The following is a 20,251-nucleotide window of genomic DNA, read 5'->3' as shown; positions in this document are numbered from 1 at the left end:
CAGCCTTTGCTCCCCACATGCATGAATTAGCTTTGGCCACCTATGACCCTGTCGCTGGTTTGCCGGTTTTCCTTCCTTGGACCACTTCCTGACCACTGCAGAGCAGGAACATCCCACAAGAGCTGCAGTTTTGGAGATGTTCTGACCCAGTCGTCTAGCCATTACAATTTGACCTTTGTCAGTTGTTGCTCAAATCCTTACACTTGACAATTTTTTTTGCTTTCAACACATGTTCACAGGATTGAACCCCTATAATGTGCCATTTATCACCCAATTATCTTATATAGCTTCCACTACTTTAGATTATTTTATAGTGTATAAGGAACATTCTCGTTCATTATATGAGCAAAGCTAAATAAGGTGATGGTAGGTAAATAATGCATGCATAGAAATTAGCCTGTGCAATCAGAATTAAGAATACGTATTAAAATTGCTGCCGAACTTAATAGTGACCGGTTCTCTTGAAATCTCTCTTTGAGGTAAACAATAACTCTTTGGAATGTGAAGCTAAATAGCCAAAATATAGCTGTGTTCTCATCTGAATTTCAATGTGAAAGCTGTAATGGCACAGACATCAGCGGCTTGTATACTGTAGTGCTGTAGCCTTGGGTTGCTTAGGTATGCAGGCAGCGCTATATATTTTCCATGCTTTGTCCAAACTTCTGCATCCAAAAGATACTTTTATTCTCTCATGAATGATAAATGTCAGGTGCTTGTCACTTTCTTCCTTGATCTTGGTGCTGAATAAAATTAATAAATCATTGCTTTTGCTCAAAGTAGCTACAATTCTCCAACCATACTAAATACCACTAACAGAAAGTGATCATTTTTTGTAACATCTCTAAGGAATAGCCTCTTATTACCCCGGATTTCACGCTTGACAGGTCTCTTGCTCTGTTCTTATCTCCTGGCATTATCTTCTTCTTGAAAGTTTCTTTTTTTTCCAGCAGCATAATTTCTACTCCAGATCTTTCTTTTCCATTTGATGTGGCTTTACTCAGATCTATCAAACATACTAGTGTGCCGTGCTTTAAAGGATCACTGTACTGAAAATATAACAGATTGTTTGTTGTTATATGTAATGGTGCGTAGGTATATATTGTATGTATAAAAATGTATTTTATTTCATGTGCATTTACTTGTATTTAAGGGTTCATGCACACTGCTGCTGCTAAACTGAATGTTTTTGGGGCTTTTGGTGTTTTTTTACCTAAGCCCCTGAACACACCTCAATACAAACCTATGGGGTTGATTTACTAAAACTGGAGAGTGCAAAATCTGGTGCAGTTGTGCATGGTAGCCAAACCGCATCTAACTTCAGCTTGTTCAATTAAGTTATGACAAAACAATTGGAAGATGATTGGTTTCTATGCAGAACTTCACCAGATTTTGCACCATTCAGTTTTAGTAAACCAACCCGAAAGAGTCCATGCACACATCGGCTTTTAGAGGAGTTTATAAGCAGCAGTATTTAGAGGCAGTCAAATCTCCTCTCCTGAACGCAGAAAAGGAACTTTTGAGCAAAAAAATGTCAAACACAAATGAACTAAGCGTGTTTATCGGTTGAGCATTTATTCATTTCAATAGCCAGAATAAACTAAATTTCTGGCCAATTAAATTAATAAATGCACAAATGTCAAACATGCCTAAACACATTTGAAAAACCATAGCTGAGGTGAATTTTTAAAGCTGATTCCCATCCCTAAACATTTATCTGCCGCCTCCTCATACACTACACTCCACTACACTTCCCACCCAGGTCTCACAGGAGACACAGGCAGCAGTGGGAGTTATAGACACCTGATGCTGTCAATCAAATCCTGTGAGGAGGGAGCAGGGGACATAGTTGAGTGCTTGTCTATGGACGCACACAGCCCAACTTGGGAGTGCATCTGCTCAGGTGTTTCCTCAGCACACAGCTTGCTGAGGGGGCACCCACAGGAAAGGAGGAGCTGATATTGCCGGTTGGGGACTCCAGAGGGGGTGGTAAAGGACGGCTCTATGCAATACCAGGAACAGGTATGTATAACATATTTTTTACAAACAAGCAACAGTGAACAACATCAATTATTCTGAACCAACTCCAAAGTGTATGGGCACTTTGGGGTTGGTTCAGAGTTCAATCGATCAAGAAATTACACCACTTCCACCCATTTGTGAAGAAAACGTGCAACTAAATAGTAGGCAATTATTATTATTATACAGTATTTATAAAGCGCCAATGGTTCGCTCAGCGCTGTACATTACAAAGGGGGACAGAACATGTGACAGAACAATACCAATACAATGCAAAACATGAGAGGATTGAGGGCCCTGCTCTTTCCAGCTTACAATCTAGGAGGCAATGAAAATGTCCTTCATCTAAAGTCCATAAACTTTAGTTTCTGGATCCCTTGAGAGGTTCACACCACCATTGTGCTTTAGGTGAAACACACTTCCCTTTTGCCACTGCACCCACCGCTAATTATTGCCTCTTATTACTGATCAGTTCAATGCGCTTAAACACTTTACAGTAGAGGAGGATGCAGCACTGGTCAGCAGTTCCCGTTAAACAAGTCTTCAATTCCACCAGAAACTCAAGCATAGAGGACACAAAACACTCCTCATAGTGTGATCCAGTATAAACAAATTCATTGAAAAGTTAAAAATATACTCACAACGTATAGCTTATCAAATTCAGAGTTACGTTCTGGCCAAAGTAACAGTGACATTCTGCATCTCACTGCATCACCAGGATTTGCGTCACATCCGGTCGTCACTCTGACATCACTTACTATTGCCGTACTATTCTGACTTCATCTGAAGGAGTGACTAGACAGGCTTACTCTTCTAGTTTTATTTACTTCCTCCTCTGGAAGGTAACCCTTTAGTACTCAATATTCACCAATGGTGGATTTTATAAGCATACATAATCTCAAACAGCGGCCATTGCAGCCTACCATAGGTACTATATCTTCATTGCCAGGGTTATAAACAACATGTAGATTGGAGCTGGCCGTGGGGTCAGAAAGAGTTGAATTCCTCTGCACATATCCATGGCACTGCAATCTTGGTTAATTGATTAAAATCAATAAAAAGAAAACAGTCCATAATAAATCCATAATAAAAATGTAATTAAAACCTAAATAGTGCATTCTCAATACCATGTTATATAAAATTCATACAAATACCCTAGCCATGTGATCAGAGAGCAATAAATCCCTCTGCACCATCCCTCTGCACCCCAATCACAATTGGTCTAGGTAATTCATGATAACTACATAATATTGAATATAACAAATATGTAACCCACAGAATAAATATACAATACAATTTTGTTTATTATTATCGGGGTTAAATTTTTCTTTATTGCATAGGTACTTCAATCTCAGTATGTTTAATACCTCCTGTATTATTTGTTCTAAAGACGCCTCCTTTTATCCCTTTTGTACAGGTCAATTGTTTATCATTTGAGATTGCAATAAAAAGTCAGAATCTAAATTACAGTTCCTCTTGACTCGCATTATTTGACCTTTAGGTATATTTTTCAGCCATAGTGGGTGATGGCCGCTTCCTATCGGTAGGTAACTGTTTCGGTCTGTTGATTTGAAGTATACCTTTGTAAGTAAGCTGTTACCGTTCTTAAAGATATTTACGTCAAGGAAATTAATTTTCTCCTTATTCCATTGGTAATCCAACCTGATGTTATTAGTATTGGTATTCAAGTGTAATAAAAATTCATAAAGAGTTTCTTCAGTATCTGCCCAAATAAGGTGCAGGTCATCTATAAATCTGCGGTAAATAGCATTTCCTTGTTATTTTTACTAAAAGCACCTGTCCTCCCATTCTTCCATGAAGAGATTCACCAAACTGGGAGCGAACTTGGCACCCATTGCGACTCCCTTCTTCTGGGAGAAAAATCTCCCTTGGTACCAAAAGTAGTTCTGGGATAAGCAGAAGTCTAAAGCCTTCCTCAAAAAGACTTTTTGTATGTGCAGTCTCGTATTTGTATCATTCAGCATGACGATGACTTACTTCCCCCTAACTGGACGTTAAGCAAGAGGGAGGATATACTGCACATACAAAAAATGTACAGACTTTTGATTAAGGACATTTTCATTGCCTTCTATCTAGTTGCACATTTTCTTCACAAGTGGTGGAGGTGGTGAGACTTCTTTATAGATAGAGTGGTGCTAGAATAATTGATGTTGTTCACTCTTGCTTGTTTGTATTGAGTTTTATTGATTAAAGTGGCAGCTCACTATATTAGATTGAGTGGGTTTTCACCAATCTTTCAAGAGCACTTAATATTGTTGGTATTTAACATGTTTTTTGTTTTATTTAAAATGAAATTCACCTTTACAATCACTTTAATTTATTTTTATGTGCATGCCTTAAGATCCTGTAACACTCCACCCACATATTTGCCCAAAGATTGGCATCTCCTCATTAAAGTGTATTTCAACTTTTGATGTTAAATTTGAGAATCCCCGCTTTGTTTGTAATGTGTTCCTATTCACACAGCATACCTTTAAAAAATATATTTCTTATACAGTATTTTAGATGTTTCTGAGAAGCCAATGTCATGTCTGACTGCAAGTATTTCTCAGCTAAATCAGAGGTATGCTATGTAAATAGGGACATGTAAGAAATATAAAGTAGGTATTATTCCAGTTTGGCTACAAAAGTAGAAATACCATTTAAAGACATGTAAGATACTTTGATTCAGATTGAAGTAGCAAAGGGTGGGGGGAAGGTGAGATAAACCCAGGTATATGGTTTGCTTTATTTAAATGATTGCACTATATAAGCATTAGCATAGCGTCAGGGGTCACAGGGGTTGCAATGGTAACCCCGCCCATGTTCCAGAGGTCCCATGCAGTTGCTGTCACATATGGTTTTACAACGGGAAAGGAGGGATGGTGGGGAGACATATAAAGTAACTGATCCACTCCATTTTCCTCCTGCAACTGCTGAAAGCCTGCTTCTCTTCCTTGGCCTCCTACCGAAATTCAGCGGCTACAGGAGGAAAATGTAGGGGATCTGTTCCTATATTTGCCGCCCCTGCAGTCCCTCCTGTCCAGGTTACTCTTATTTCTGCTGCCCGAGCCCCCTGTGTGCTCCCTTGATCTCTTCAGGAGCACTGCTGACTTCTCCCCTCTCATCTCTCCTATAGGACATGATGACATCAGTGTGTTATGGGCCAATTATTACAGTTTGTAGTTTGACATGCAGTATTTGCATTTGTATTCAGATTTGCAACAACACAATTATAAACTGGTAACACAATAAATAAATAATATATAAATGTTAGGTGTGGTACTGAGATATATAACCAGTTGGAAGGGGTCGGTGGAAGCGATCAGGCGCCAGTGCAGACACTCGATTGCTTCCACTTGACCGGCAGGAGTCTGCCTGACAGTTTTATATGCAATCCTAGTGGCTGCAGCCACCTTATTGTGTAGAAACCATAGAAAGCAGTGTACTTACAGTGCAGCACACACACAGCCCACATAGTAAAACAGCACACAGTTAACCCTTTGATCTCCCCACATCCCCTAGTAAAACTACACAGTAATCACAACACAATACACTGTTAACCCTTTGATCGCCCCAGATATTAACCCCTTCCTGCCCAGTGTCATTAGTAAGGATCAGTGCTTTTTTTAGCACTGATCACTGTATTGGTGTCACTGGGGATGTCCGTGACACCAAGTCAGTTCCTCCAGTGTCAGAATGCCCGCCGCAGTTCCGCTATAAGTTGCTGTTCGCCGCCATTACTAGTAAAAATATAAATAAATAAAAAATTCCAGTGTATATATAACGCCATTTGTAGACGCTATAACTTTCATGTAAACTAATTAATTTACATGTATTGGGATTTTGTTTAGCAAAAACATGTAGCAGAATACATTTTGGCTTAAATTTATGATGAAATTTGATTTTTAAATTTTTTTTACTGGAAATGTTTAATAGCAAAAAGTTAAAAATATCGATTTTTTTATTTCAAAATTGTCAGTTTTTTTTGTTTATAGTGTAAAAAATAAAAACCGCACAGGCGATCAAATACCACAGAAATAAAGCTCTATTTGTGGGGAAAAAAGGACATAAATTTCATTTGGGTGCAGCATTGCATGACCGCGCAATTATCAGTTAAAATAACGCAGCGCTAAAAATGGCCTGGTCAGGAAGGGGGATAAATCCTCTGGAGGGCAAGTGGTTAAAGTGAACATACACCCTAATAATAAACTTAATTTAGGTGAAGAGTACACTGTTCTCCTGAATGACCCATTTGAGATGAGAGTAAGAAGCGTCCTCAGCCGGTGCTCCTCCACAAACCAGGGACCCTGATGCTTTTTCCCCACCCACTGGGGGTTTAGTTAGAATTGGTATCATGTATTAGGGGGAGTGGTTTGTGGGAGAGAGATGGCTGAGGCCACTTCTTAACCTCATCTCACATGGGTCGGTCAGGACAGCAGTGTACCCTTCATCTACAGTATATCCCTGACACTTTTGGATTTGTTTGTCCTGATGCTGGCACTGCTTCTCCTGCAGATCAAAGGGAAAGCATTCCTCTTCCTGCTTAGAGCGGCATGCCAAGTTTTCTTTTTCCAGTCACAATAAATTGAATTTATTTGGTGCCTTTTGGTCTGCTAAATATACCATTGAAAGTGTTTTATTATACATATTACACACAGAATATAACTGGATCAGGGGAGGACTGACCATTTGGAAACTCGGGCACTGCCCGAGGGCCTGGGGTCAGTAGGGGGCCCCATGAGATGCCCCTGGTACCTTTTTCATAGGCTTTTTTGAGTTTGGGCAAGGACACAGGGGCCCCATGATCCCCTATTGCCCGGGGGCCCCATGAGTTGTCAGTCCACCCCTGAACTGGATACTAACATTTATAGGTAAAGTTGATCCAGGGAATATCCGATTGCCTCTCGGGGAATCGGATAGGAATTTTTTTCCCAGCAGGAGCAAATTGGATCATGCTTTGCTGGGTTTTTTGCCTTCCTCTGGATCAACTGTGGGTATAGGATTTTAACTTTTTTTTGTAATGGTTGAACTGGATGTACTTTTGTTTTTTTTCTGCCAGACTAACTATATAACTATGTAATATGTATGATAAAAAAAATCCTCTTGATCTAGATGGAAGTCATGCTTGAGCTGAATGTTATCATTTTCATTGTTCTCTGAGAACTACAGAACCACAACCTTCTATGCTATGGACAATAGGAGCGGTATGGGTTTACCCAGTTTTTGTTGCCTTGATTCAGAAGGGGGAGCGAGTGTTGTCATTCTAGGGCAGGAAGTGTGATACTGGCAGAATCACCAAATGAAAATATGCTTGGAAAATAAAAACTAATGCAGCAACCGCACCTAAAGGCTGGTCAGCTGTAATATATTAAATTCTTGTTTTTGGATTTGTATACGGTATATATTTTTTTTATTTTTAAACAATCTTTTGCCCATATTATTCCTAGTATGGTCAATATATGGGATCATTTTCAACTGCTTATATTCTTCCACTGAAATCACCAGCAGAAACTATCCATTTCTGTAATAAACAGCAGAAGAACAAAAGAACAAGTCATCAATTAGATTACGAAACAAAAATCTGTAAGAAATAAAGGAATCTAACAAAAGGAATAGTAGATCACAAGTAGAAAAAGGATACAGTATTCTCTTCTCATTGTATGAAGAGTTTGTGAAACTGTAGTTTGCTGCTGCATACGCTTTAAATGTTTAATATATAAAATAAAAAAGTCACTTTAACTCAAACATCTGAATCACAGCAATGCATTTCGACCAGACTATTCATTAATCTTCCTGCTATTAGACATTTGATTTGTCTCATGTGTAGGAGAGAATATGAAATGAAGGATTTCAGTAACTGTGTGCTGATGACTGTGGGGGTTTATGGGCTATGAATCAAATGTAGCATCATTTAAAAGAAAAACATTTGCTGGTTATAGACTGGATTGGAGCAAACTTTATCATCAATAGTAAAATAATATTTTTTCAGGTCATCTTGACATAAATGTGCAGAATAAAAGCCTAGTAAATAGCTTATTTTTTAAAACATTCGTAGAAAGAGCTTTGCGTTCAGCATTCATTTATTCTCCTATGTTCTAGGCTCTTGAAGCAGAACTCCAGGTAAAAATAATACAATTAAAATGAATAGCCTATTAAAAGTTACATTACCAGAAGCTGCTTTTGCTGCAATATTTATCTTCAATCCAGAGGTCCCCCCCCTGCACTACTTTTTTCTGCCACTAGAGGGTCAGCATCATTCAACCTACTTCTTGATTCTAACCTGTGACTGGATAGTGAAAGGAAAAGCAGCACAGAGCTCAACTCTCTGTCACTCTGTCATTCTCCTCCTATCAGCATGCTTCTTCTCAGCACATAAACTGATTGGCTCCTTGTAATGCTTTTTTCTCTCACACTCCAGCCCTGCTATACAGGGACTACAAGAGGCTGATGCCAAGTTCAATTCAGGTACTAATACTGCTTGTATGTAAAAAATAAATTTAATGGTGTATTAGTAATCACAGAGCTGCATTCATTTGTGTCTTATATATCCACCTGGAGTTCAGCTTTTGAGTGTAATATATATAGCATTTCAACATGATTGAGATATATATATATATATATATATATATATAAAACTATATTTTGAAATATATTGAATTTGGCCAAAATTTTAGCATTTCAAATACAGTTGCAAGAAAAAGTATGTGAACCCCTTGGGATTACGTGGAGTTTTGAATGAATTGGGCATAAAATGTGCTCTGAACGTCATCTAAGTCACAACAATAGAAGAACACAGTCTGCTGAACATAATACTACACAAACATTAGATGTTGCCATGGTTTAATTGCACATAACATGTAAACATTCACAGTGCAGGGAGGAAAAAGTATGTGAACCTTTGGACTTAATAACTGGTTGACCCTCCTTTGGCAGCAATAACCTCAACCAAACGTTTCCTGTAGTTGCAGATCAGACCTGCACAACGATCTGGAGTAATTTTGGACCACTCCTCTTCACAAAACTGTTTCAGTGTAGCAATATTCTTGGGATGTCTGGTGTGAATCACTCTCTTAAGGTCATGCCACAGCATTTCAATCGGGTTGAGGTCAGGACTCTGACTGGGCCACTCCAGAAGGCGTATTCTGTGCTGCTGCAGCCATTGTTTTGTTGCATTACTTGTATGCTTTGGGTCATTGTCCTGTTGCATCACCCATCCTCTGCGGAGCTTCAGTTGGCGGACAGATGGTCGTACGTTTTCCTGCAAAATGTCTTGATAAACTCTGGAATTCATTTTCCCATCAATGACAACAATCCGTCCAGGTCCTGAGGCAGCAAAGCAGCCCCAAACCATGATGCTCTCTCCGCCATGTTTTACAGTGCGGATGAGGTTTTGATGTTATTGTGCTGTGCCTTTTTTTCTCCACACATAGTGTTGTGTGTTCTTCCCAAACAACTCAATCTTGGTTTCATCTGTCCACAGTATATTTTGCCAGTAGTGCTGTGGAACATCCAGGTGCTCTTTTGCAAACTTCAAACGAGCTGCAATATTCTTTTTGGACAGCAATGGCTTCCTCCGTGGTGTCCTCCCATGTACTCCATTCTTGTTTAATGTTTTCCTTATTGTAGATGTGTCAACAAAAATGTTAGCATGTGCCAGAGATTTCTGTAGGTCTTTAGCCGACACTCTGGGATTCTTCTTTACCTCATGCAGCATTCTGCGCTGTGCTCTTGCAGTCATTTTTACAGGACGACCACGCCTACGGAGAGTAGCAACAGTGCTAAACTTTCTCCATTTGTAGACAGTCTGTCTTACCGTGGACACATGAACATCAAGGCTTTTGGAGATACTTTTGTAACCCTTTCCAGCTTCATGCAAGTCAACAATTCTTGATCGTAGGTCTTCTGAGAGCTCTTTTCTGCGAGGCATGGTTCACATCAGACAGTGCTTCTTGAAACCAGTAAACCCAAAACAGGTGTGTGCTTTTTAAGGGCAGGACAGCTGTCAGCAACACATCCAATATCATCACACTGATTGGAGTCAAGGTTGGCTCACTCCTGGCTCCAGTTAGCTCTGGGAGAAGTCATTAAGCTAGGACCTCACATACTTTTTCCTCCCTGCACTGTGAATGTTTACATGTTATGTGCAATTAAACCATGGCAACATCTAATGTTTGTGTAGTATTATGTTCAGCAGACTGTGTTCTTCTATTGTTGTGACTTAGATGACGTTCAGAGCACATTTTATGCCCAATTCATGCAAAACTCCACGTAATCCCAAGGGGTTCACATACTTTTTCTTGCAACTGTATATGTCAAAATATTTGGGAAGAATATTTTAAAAAATATTTTTCAAATATATTTTTCTTCCATATGGGTATGGCCCTAGCTGGTTTCTTTCCTTCTGAGGTGGTCACATCTCTTGCCTTTGGTTCAGCTTGGCGTTGGTAACAGAAAATGAAAACAGAATTTTATTTTATTTTATAAAGCCATCTACAACACTGCCCCAATATACATAACCGATCTTATCTCTAAATATCACCCAAACCGAACACTCCGCTCCTCGCAAGACCTCTTACTCTCTAGCTCCCTTATCTCCTCCTCCCATGCTCGTCTCCAAGACTTCTCCAGGGCATCACCCATCCTCTGTAACTTCCTACCCCAATCTATTAGCCTGTCACCTACTCTACTTGCCTTTCAGCGATCACTGAAAACCTTTCTCTTCAGGGAAGCCTATCCCGCCCTCTGCTAATTCTGGAATCCTCTACTCTTCCAACCACTCCCTCCCCCACAGTGACTACCTACTGTACCATTCACCCCTCCCTCCTAGATTGTAAGCTCCAAGGAGAAGGGCCCTCCTTTGGCACTATATAAATCCTGTATAATAATAATAATAATTTGAAAACAGTAGTTAGAAAACACTGCTTAATAACCTTGTATTTAGTCTCCAGATATTGCATTTGTCTCCTACTCTTTTCACTGTGCCCAAGATTGTTACTAACTTTCCATTCTGATACGCTGATAGGTGTTACAAATTTCCCTCTATATTTAATACATGAAAGGTTTCATATTTTGGTTTATTGTTAGGCTATTCTGTTTCTTCAAAGGATCACCAACTATTTTTCCATCAGTCACCCTTCTCAGTATAGCATTGATCCACAGAGACCGGACTTGTACTGCAGTGAGGTAGACGGTTCATTAAAGTGTATTGTGTTGCTACCTAATTCCACAGGGGCTAGGAGAAAAGTAGGCCAATAGTCAACTTTTTTCCAGGTGACTTTGCCTGTATCTTTGAATGTTCTTCAGATACTTTGATGCACTGCCAAATCCTATTACAAAAACATAACCTAGAAATATTCTACTATATTTGCAGTTTCCTGGTCTTTGATGTGTATTTCTTTATTACATGCATATCAACTGTTGGAGTGCACATGTCTTAATTCAGCTGTGTATACCATATTGATTGTACTAAAAAAATGAAAGGCAAAACGTAAAAAATTGAATCTGTTCTTTCAAGTGATGTTGCTGTCTCTATAGAGATATGCTGGATATATATATATATATATATATATATATATATATATATATATATATATATATATATATTACTGCTGAAATATGCACAGTCATATTTTCAGACACTGCACAACTGCGTTAAGAGGAAAGTGAAGGCAAGACTATAAAAATGAAAGTTAACATGTTGTCTTTCTGACTTAAATTGGGATTTAATACAAATTTGTCATTTTAAGCTTTTTCTGAGGACAAATGGAAGTCCCCTACTATATATGTTTTTTTCATTAAAAAAATGTACACTACTCACAAAAATTAAAGGAACACTTTGAAAACACATCAGATGTCAATGGGGAAAAATATCATGCTGGGTATCTATACTGATATGTACTGGGGAATGTGTTAGAAACGTAAAAATGCCCCATTGTTTGACAGAAATTAACATGATCAACCTACAGAGGACTGAAATCAAAGACTCCCCAAAAATCAAAGTGAAAAAATGATGCGGCAGGCTAGTTCATTTTGTTGAAATTTCATTGCAGCAACTCAAAACTTAGTTTGCATGGCCCCCACGTGCTTGTATGCATGGCTGACAACATTGGCGCATGCTCCTAATGAGACGATGGATGGTATCCTGGGGTATTTCCTCCCGGATCTGGACCAGGGCATCACTAAGCTCCTGGACAGTCTGAGCTGCAACCTGGAGGCGTCTGATGGACCGAAACATGATATCCCAGAGGTGTCCTATTGGATTTAGGTCAGGTGAGCGTGGGGGCCATTCAATGGTATCAATTCCTTCATCCTCCAGGAACTGCCTGCATACTCTCACCACATGAGGCTGGGCATTGTCATGCACCAGGAGGAACCCAGGATGCACTGCACCAGTGTAGGGTCTGACAATGGGTCCAAGGATTTCATCCCGATAAATAATGGCAGTCAGGGTGCCATTGTCTAGCCTTTAGAGGTCTGTGCATCCCTCCATGGACATGCCTCCCCACACCATCACTGACACACCACCAAAACGCTCATGCTGAATACAACAAAATGAAAATCTACAATCTACATCACTAATCTGGTCTCAAAATATTTACCAAACCACTCTCTTCGATCCTCCCAAGACTTTCTGCTCTCTAGTTCCCTTGTCACCTCCTCCCATGCTCACCTGCAGGACTTCTCCCACGCTTCTACCATTGTTTGGAATTCCTTACCCCAATATTTCCGACTATCATTAATCTATCCTTCTTTAGACGATCCCTGAAAACCGTTCTCTTTAACCACCTCTCGCCCACCATATAAGGCAATGACGGGCACAAGGTGGTTCTCTCGTTCTGGGAGGACGTCATATGATGTCCTCCCATTCTAACCGTGCATGCGTGACTCCAGGAGTGCGCAGCGCAGCGATCGGCGGTGCGCTGTGTCCCTCGGACACAGCGGATCACTGATCAACGGAAAGAGCCAAAGATTTTGGCTCTGTCATGTGATCAGCTGTGTCCAATCACAGCTGATCTCATGTAAATAGGGAAATGCTGGTTTTCGGCATTTCTCTCCTCACAAGCTGCCACGCTGACAGCTCATGAGGAGAGGAGAGCCGGTAATCGGCATTCCTCTAAGGGGACATGTATACTGATCATCAGGACACTGATGATCAGTGTAGCCCCAGCAGTGCCACCTCTCAGTGTCCATCAATGCCAGCTGTCAGTGCTCATCAGTGCCACATCAATGCCACATATCAGTGCTCATCTGACCTGCCTTTAGGTGTCACCTATCAGTGCCAGTCAGTGCCACCTATCAGTGCTGCCAATCAATGCCGCCTATCAGTGCCAGTCAGTGCTGCCTATCAGTGCCAGTCAGTGCTGACTATCAGTGCACATCAGTGCCGACTATCAGTGCCCGTCAGTGCTGCCTATCATTGCCACCTAACAGTGCCACCTAACAGTGCCAGTCAGTGCCGCCTATCAGTGCCGCCTATATGTGCCCTATATGAGTGCTGCCTTTCAGTGCCCATCAGTGATGCCTGTCAATGCCCATCAGTGCCACCTACCAGTGCCTCCTCATCAGTGCCCATCAGTGCCACCTATCAGTGCCCATCAGTGCCACCTATCAGTGCTCATCACTGCAGCCTCATTAGGGCATATCAGTGAAGGAGAAAAATCACTTATTTACAAAATTTAAAACAAAAACTAAGAAAAAACTCTTTTTTTTCAAACTTTTCAATTGTTTTTGATTTGTTTAGCAAGAAATAAAAAACACAGAGGTGATTACATACCACCAAAAGTAAGCTCTATCTGTCTAAAAAAAAAATGCTAAAAATTTAATATGGGTACAGTGCTGCATGACCGCGCAATTGTCATTCAAAGTGTGACAGCGCTGAAAGCTGAATATTGGCCTGGGCAGGAAGGGGGTATAAGTGCCGAGCAGGCAAGTGGTTAAAGAAGTCTATCCTGCTTCTGACTAGTAAGCTACCTTTTACTTCTTCCATCAGCTCATCCCCCATAGCTATTACCTTTTGTATCACTCAACCCTTCCGCCTAGATTGTAAGATCTAACGAGCAGGATCCTCTGTTTCCTCTTGTACCAAATTGTATTGCAACTGTAATATCTACCTTCATTTTGTAAAATGCTATGCAAACTGTTGGCGCTATATAAATCCTGTATAATAATAATAATAATACAATGATAATAATAATGAATAATAATAATACAATGAATGAATCTTAATCAATCTTAAACAAAACGAAGATTTATGGCGTGCACATGTCTACTGTACACTGAAAACCACCATTGTCCCAATGTTGAAAGCTAATGCGTCATGAGCAAATAGCATGTGAATTGTGAAATATTCATTTGTGCTTAACTATTTGGGTAATAAATGTGCACCACACTGCAAAATTTGAGTAGAATGTTACGAAGTATATGCATAGGGACACATGAAGGATACTGATGGATACATTTCATTCATAAACTCCTATCCGAGGACAACAAATTATCCAACCTTAGAGATCTCAGATGGTGATGTTGTCAGTCTTTGGTATGAGAATCCAAATACTGTATACAGTACATAAACAAGTTAGATGAGTGGACATTATACAGTATAGTGGCATTTCTAATTTTTGGAATTTAATTTTCTTTTACAATGGAGTTTATTGATAGTGTCAAGTCATCAGATATAACCAAAGGCTGGCATTTAATTTTCAGTCATGAACTCTTGCACTTCTTTCACAGTATCAGTTACTTGAAATTATTATTTCTATTTGTATCACTAGAAATTAAACACTGCATTTATTTGCACAGCTTTCTGCACATTCCTTGGAAGAAAGGATGTTTCTCAAGATATAGAAGATGTACTGGCAGAAACACAGATACAAAGGAACATCCGCAGCGTTTCCGTCATCGAACTTTTCAAGACACGTTCTGCTAGATGGCAGATTATAACTGTTATTACCACTATGGCCTGTTATCAGCTGTGCGGCCTCAATGCTGTAAGTAACATAATGAGTACAGAGTAAATACAGATCTACTCCTGTGCTCTCTTTAGATGGATCTGAGGTCATTGTGTAGTTGTAAGGGTGCTTTTGTGGAAATGGCAATTACTTGAATTAGGTTGTAATACGATTGGGATAAAAGACTCACACTGGCCTGTTGATAAGTGGCACATAGCCACAATTTTCATCAATCCTGATAGGGTAATTAGGGAACTCTGGACAGCTCAGTTACCAGTTGGCTTTTAAGTGTATTTAGAGGCATAAATTCTATCATTTAGAATTCTTAGGAGTTTTCAGAATTAAGTAAAAAAGTCTGAAAAAAAAATTAACACGTAATAACTAGAGATGAGCGAAGAAATGAAAAATTCGATTCGACTGATTCGGCGAATTCGTGGACAATATTCGATTCGAGTCGAATAAATTCGCTGTGAATTTAACTTAAAAAAGGGTGTTTCTAGGCTTCAGAGAGACTTAATATTAGTGCAGAACACTGTACCTTTAATTTAAATGCCCTTGGAGTCTGCTGGGGAAGAGAAATAATACTGTCAGTCAGTATGACATGCAGATGAGTGCCGTCGATCTTAGAATCACCGCACACTTCACTCATTTGGGCAGTCACGGGGCCAAAACCAGAGTGTGGAGCCACAGTGTGGCGGTGGAGGCAGCAGCAATGGGAGGCCATACAGCACCCTATGACAAAAATGGAAACCACCAGCAGTGTGAGGAGACCTGAAAGTGGCACATGGCAGAGTGTGGCGATAGAGACAGCAGCAATGGGAGGCCGTACAGGGACCCATGACACACTCTGGACCTGGCAGCAGCATGAGGAGGCGGTACAGGGGCCCATGGCAGATTACGGGCCTGGCAGCAGCATGAGGAGTCGGTACAGGGGCCCATGGCAGATTACGGGCCTGGCAGCAGCAATGGGAGGCCGTACAGGGACCCATGACACACTCTGGACCTGGCAGCAGCATGGGGAGGCGGTACAGGGGCCCATGACAGATTACGGGCCTGGCAGCAGCATGAGGAGTCGGTACGGGGGCCCATGACACACTCTGGACCTGGCAGCAGCATGAGGAGGCGGTACAGGGGCGCATGACAGATTACGAGCCTGGCAGCAGCAACTTGGACAGGAGGACGTTCAGCTTCTGCACCGTCGGGTGCGTGCTCGCAAACTGTTGTCTCTTGGAAACGGATTCCAAGAAAGACTGCTGACGGAATCCGTGAAGAGGAGTAGCAGGAGAAGGAGCATCTGAACGAGCGGAATATGCCAACAAGCGACAACAGTGGCCCATGACAGATTACGGGCCTGGCAGCAGCATGAGGAGTCGGTACGGGGGCCCATGGCAGATTACGGGCCTGGCAGCAGCTATGGGAGGCCCGTAATCTGCCAGCACCCTATGACAAAAAATGGAACACACCAGCAGTGTGAGGAGACCTGAAAGTGGCACATGGCAGAGTGTGGCGATGGAGACAGCAGCAATGGGAGGCCGTACAGGGACCCATGAGAGACTCTGGACCTGGCAGCAGCATGAGGAGGCGGTATAGGGGCCCATGGCAGATTAGGGGCCTGGCAGCAGCTATGGGAGGCCCGTAATCTGCCAGCACCCTATGACAAAAAATGGAACACACCAGCAGTGTGAGGAGACCTGAAAGTGGCACATGGCAGAGTGTGGCGATGGAGGCAGCAGCAATGGGAGGCCGTACAGGGACCCATGAGAGACTCTGGACTTGGCAGCAGCATGAGGAGGCGGTATAGGGGCCCATGGCAGATTAGGGGCCTGGCAGCAGCTATGGGAGGCCCGTAATCTGCCAGCACCCTATGACAAAAAATGGAACACACCAGCAGTGTGAGGAGACCTGAAAGTGGCACATGTTTGGGGCATGATTCATGGCGGATTTAGTCAGTTGTGTCAGGAACTGGTGGTTTGAAATCCAGACTAATCCACGCCTGATTCATTTTCACAAACGTGAGTCTCTCCACACTTTGGGTGGACAGTCGTGTCCTCCGCGGAGTTGCAATACCTCCTGCCGCACTAAACACGCGCTCCGATGCCACGCTACTGGCCGGGCATGACAGCCTTTCAAGGGCAAATTCAGCTAGTTGGGGCCAAAGGTCAAGTTTCGTTGCCCAGTAGTCAAGGGGATTGTCTACCTCGGTTGGCAGGGTGCTGTCCAAGTAGGCCTAAGCCTGTTGTTTGAGGTCCTGCTCCAGGTCCACCTGATGCTGCTGCTGCTGCTGCGGCTGGTTAGTAGTTTCCTCACTGCGCTGGTGAAGAAAGCTACTCATCATCGACTGCAGACTGAGGCAGCCGCTGCTGGTGGAGCTGCCACTGCTCCTACCACCCCACCCCTCCCCTGCTGCCATGGCAGCGGAACACGAGCGCACAGGGCCCACAGTGTCTGAGGATGGACGTTGGCGCAGACAGGCAGAGACCAGCTGACTACATAGGTGTTTTTTATAGTACGTTATTTTGGCCTCCCTCTCAGCAGGTGTGAAAAAGGCCACCATTTTTGAATGGTAGCGAGGGTCCAACAAGGTGGACAGCCAAAAGTCATCCCTCTGTCTGATGGTTATTATTCGGCTGTCGCTACGCAAGCAACCGAGCATGCTATGGGCCATTTGTGCCAAGGAATGCGAGGGACTCCCTGCCTCCATCTCCACAGCATACTGCCACGGTGCGTCTAGGTCCTCTGTCTCCTCTTCCTCCTCCTCTACCAGATGCTCCTGCTCCTCCACTCCTGTCCGCTGAGTGGAAAAACCACCCATTTCACTCAATAATTCCTGAGCACCAATGTCCTCCTCTACCTCCTCCTCTTCTTCCAGTCCTGCCCCCACAGGGGCCATGTGGCGTTGAGATCTGTGCGCCACGTCTACCGCACCCTGACCAGCCATTGTTAACAGCATTTGTTCCAGGACGTGCAACAGAGGAATGACGTCGTTCATCCCATAGTCCTGCCGACTCACGAATAGCGTGGCCTCCTCAAAGGGCCTGAGCAAGCGGCAGGTGTCACGCATGAGCTGCCAATGGCTGACATCTAAGTTACACAGGGAGTACCTTTATCTGCTTTTAACATCAGGAAATCTGTGATGGCCTTTTGCTGTTCGTAAAGGCGGTCTAACATATGTAGGGTTGAATTCCACCTTGTTGCAACGTCACAGCATGAGGAGTCGGTATAGGGGCCCATGGCAGATTAGGGGCCTGGCAGCAGTTATGGGAGGCCCATAATCTGCCAGCACCCTATGACAAAAAATGGAACACACCAGCAGTGTGAGGAGACCTGAAAGTGGCACATGGCAGAGTGTGGCGATGGAGACAGCAGCAATGGGAGGCCGTACAGGGACCCATGAGAGACTCTGGACCTGGCAGCAGCATGAGGAGGCGGTATATAGGGGCCTACGGCAGATTAGGGGCCTGGCAGCAGCTATAGGAGGCCCGTAATCTGCCAGCACCCTATGTCAAAAAATTCAACACACCAGCAGTGTGTGAGGAGACCTGAAAGTGGCACATGGCAGAGTGTGGCGATGGAGACAGCAGCAATGGGAGGCCGTACAGGGACCCATGACAGACTCTGGACTTGGCAGCAGCATGAGGAGGCGGTATATAGGGGCTTATGGCAGATTAGGGGCCTGGCAGCAGCTATAGGAGGCCCGTAATCTGCCAGCACCCTATGTCAAAAAATTCAACACACCAGCAGTGTGAGGAGACCTGAAAGTGGCACATGGCAGAGTGTGGCGATGGAGACAGCAGCAATGGGAGGCCGTACAGGGACCCATGACAGACTCTGAACTTGGCAGCAGCATGAGGAGGCGGTATATAGGGGCCCATGGCAGATTAGGGGCCTGGCAGCAGCTATAGGAGGCCCGTAATCTGCCAGCACCCTATGTCAAAAAATTTAACACACCAGCAGTGTGAAGAGACCTGAAAGTGGCACATGGCAGCAGAGTGTGGCGATGGAGACAGCAGCAATGGGAGGCCGTACAGGGACCATGACAGACTCTGGACTTGGCAGCAGCATGAGGAGGCGGTATATAGGGGCCCATGGCAGATTAGGGGCCTGGCAGCAGCTATGTGAGGCCCGTAATCTGCCTGCACCCTATGTCAAAAAATTCAACACACCAGCAGTGTGAAGAGACCTGAAAGTGGCACATGGCATGAGAGACTCTGGACCTGGCAGCAGCAGGAGGAGGCGGTATAGGGGCCCATGGCTGATTAGGGGCCTGGCAGCAGCTATGTGAGGCCCGTTATCTTGCAGCACCCTATGTCAAAAAATTTAACACACCAGCAGTGTGAAGAGACCTGAAAGTGGCACATGGCAGCAGAGTGTGGCGATGGAGACAGCAGCAATGGGAGGCCGTACAGGGACCATGACAGACTCTGGACTTGGCAGCAGCATGAGGAGGCGGTATATAGGGGCCCATGGCAGATTAGGGGCCTGGCAGCAGCTATGTGAGGCCCGTAATCTGCCTGCACCCTATGTCAAAAAATTAAACACACCAGCAGTGTGAAGAGACCTGAAAGTGGCACATGGCATGAGAGACTCTGGACCTGGCAGCAGCAGGAGGAGGCGGTATAGGGGCCCATGGCTGATTAGGGGCCTGGCAGCAGCTATGTGAGGCCCGTTATCTTGCAGCACCCTATGTCAAAAAATTTAACACACCAGCAGTGTGAAGAGACCTGAAAGTGGCACATGGCAGCAGAGTGTGGCGATGGAGACAGCAGCAATGGGAGGCCGTACAGGGACCATGACAGACTCTGGACTTGGCAGCAGCATGAGGAGGCGGTATATAGGGGCCCATGGCAGATTAGGGGCCTGGCAGCAGCTATGTGAGGCCCGTTATCTTGCAGCACCCTATGTCAAAAAATTTAACACACCAGCAGTGTGAAGAGACCTGAAAGTGGCACATGGCAGCAGAGTGTGGCGATGGAGACAGCAGCAATGGGAGGCCGTACAGGGACCCATGAGAGACTCTGGACCTGGCAGCAGCAGGAGGAGGTGGTATATAGGGGCCCATGGCAGATTAGGGGCCTGGCAGCAGCTATGTGAGGCCCGTAATCTGCCTGCACCCTATGTCAAAAAATTTAACACACCAGCAGTGTGAAGAGACCTGAAAGTGGCACATGGCAGCAGAGTGTGGCGATGGAGACAGCAGCAATGGGAGGCCGTACAGGGACCATGACAGACTCTGGACTTGGCAGCAGCATGAGGAGGCGGTATATAGGGGCCCATGGCAGATTAGG

At 43.5% G+C, this 20,251-nt stretch overlaps 1 protein-coding gene across 1 annotated transcript in view; it reads left to right on the top strand.

Moving 5' to 3' along the window:
- The window catches only part of SLC2A9 (solute carrier family 2 member 9), a 424,638-nt gene that overhangs the window by 118,542 nt on the left and 285,845 nt on the right, over positions 1–20,251 (top strand). Inside the window, exon 8 of the mRNA XM_089677407.1 lies at positions 14,818–15,005. Within this exon, the coding sequence (XP_089533533.1) occupies positions 14,818–15,005 (188 nt within the window). The remainder of the gene's footprint in view (positions 1–14,817; positions 15,006–20,251) is intronic.

This window comes from Staurois parvus, unplaced genomic scaffold, assembly GCF_062004578.1.
Source record: "Staurois parvus isolate SC_StPar_1 unplaced genomic scaffold, SC_StPar_1.0 ptg000186l, whole genome shotgun sequence".
NCBI lineage: Eukaryota > Metazoa > Chordata > Amphibia > Anura > Ranidae > Staurois > Staurois parvus.
The sequence above is the reverse complement of the archived record's forward strand: the minus strand, read 5'-3'. Positions and strand labels throughout refer to the sequence as shown.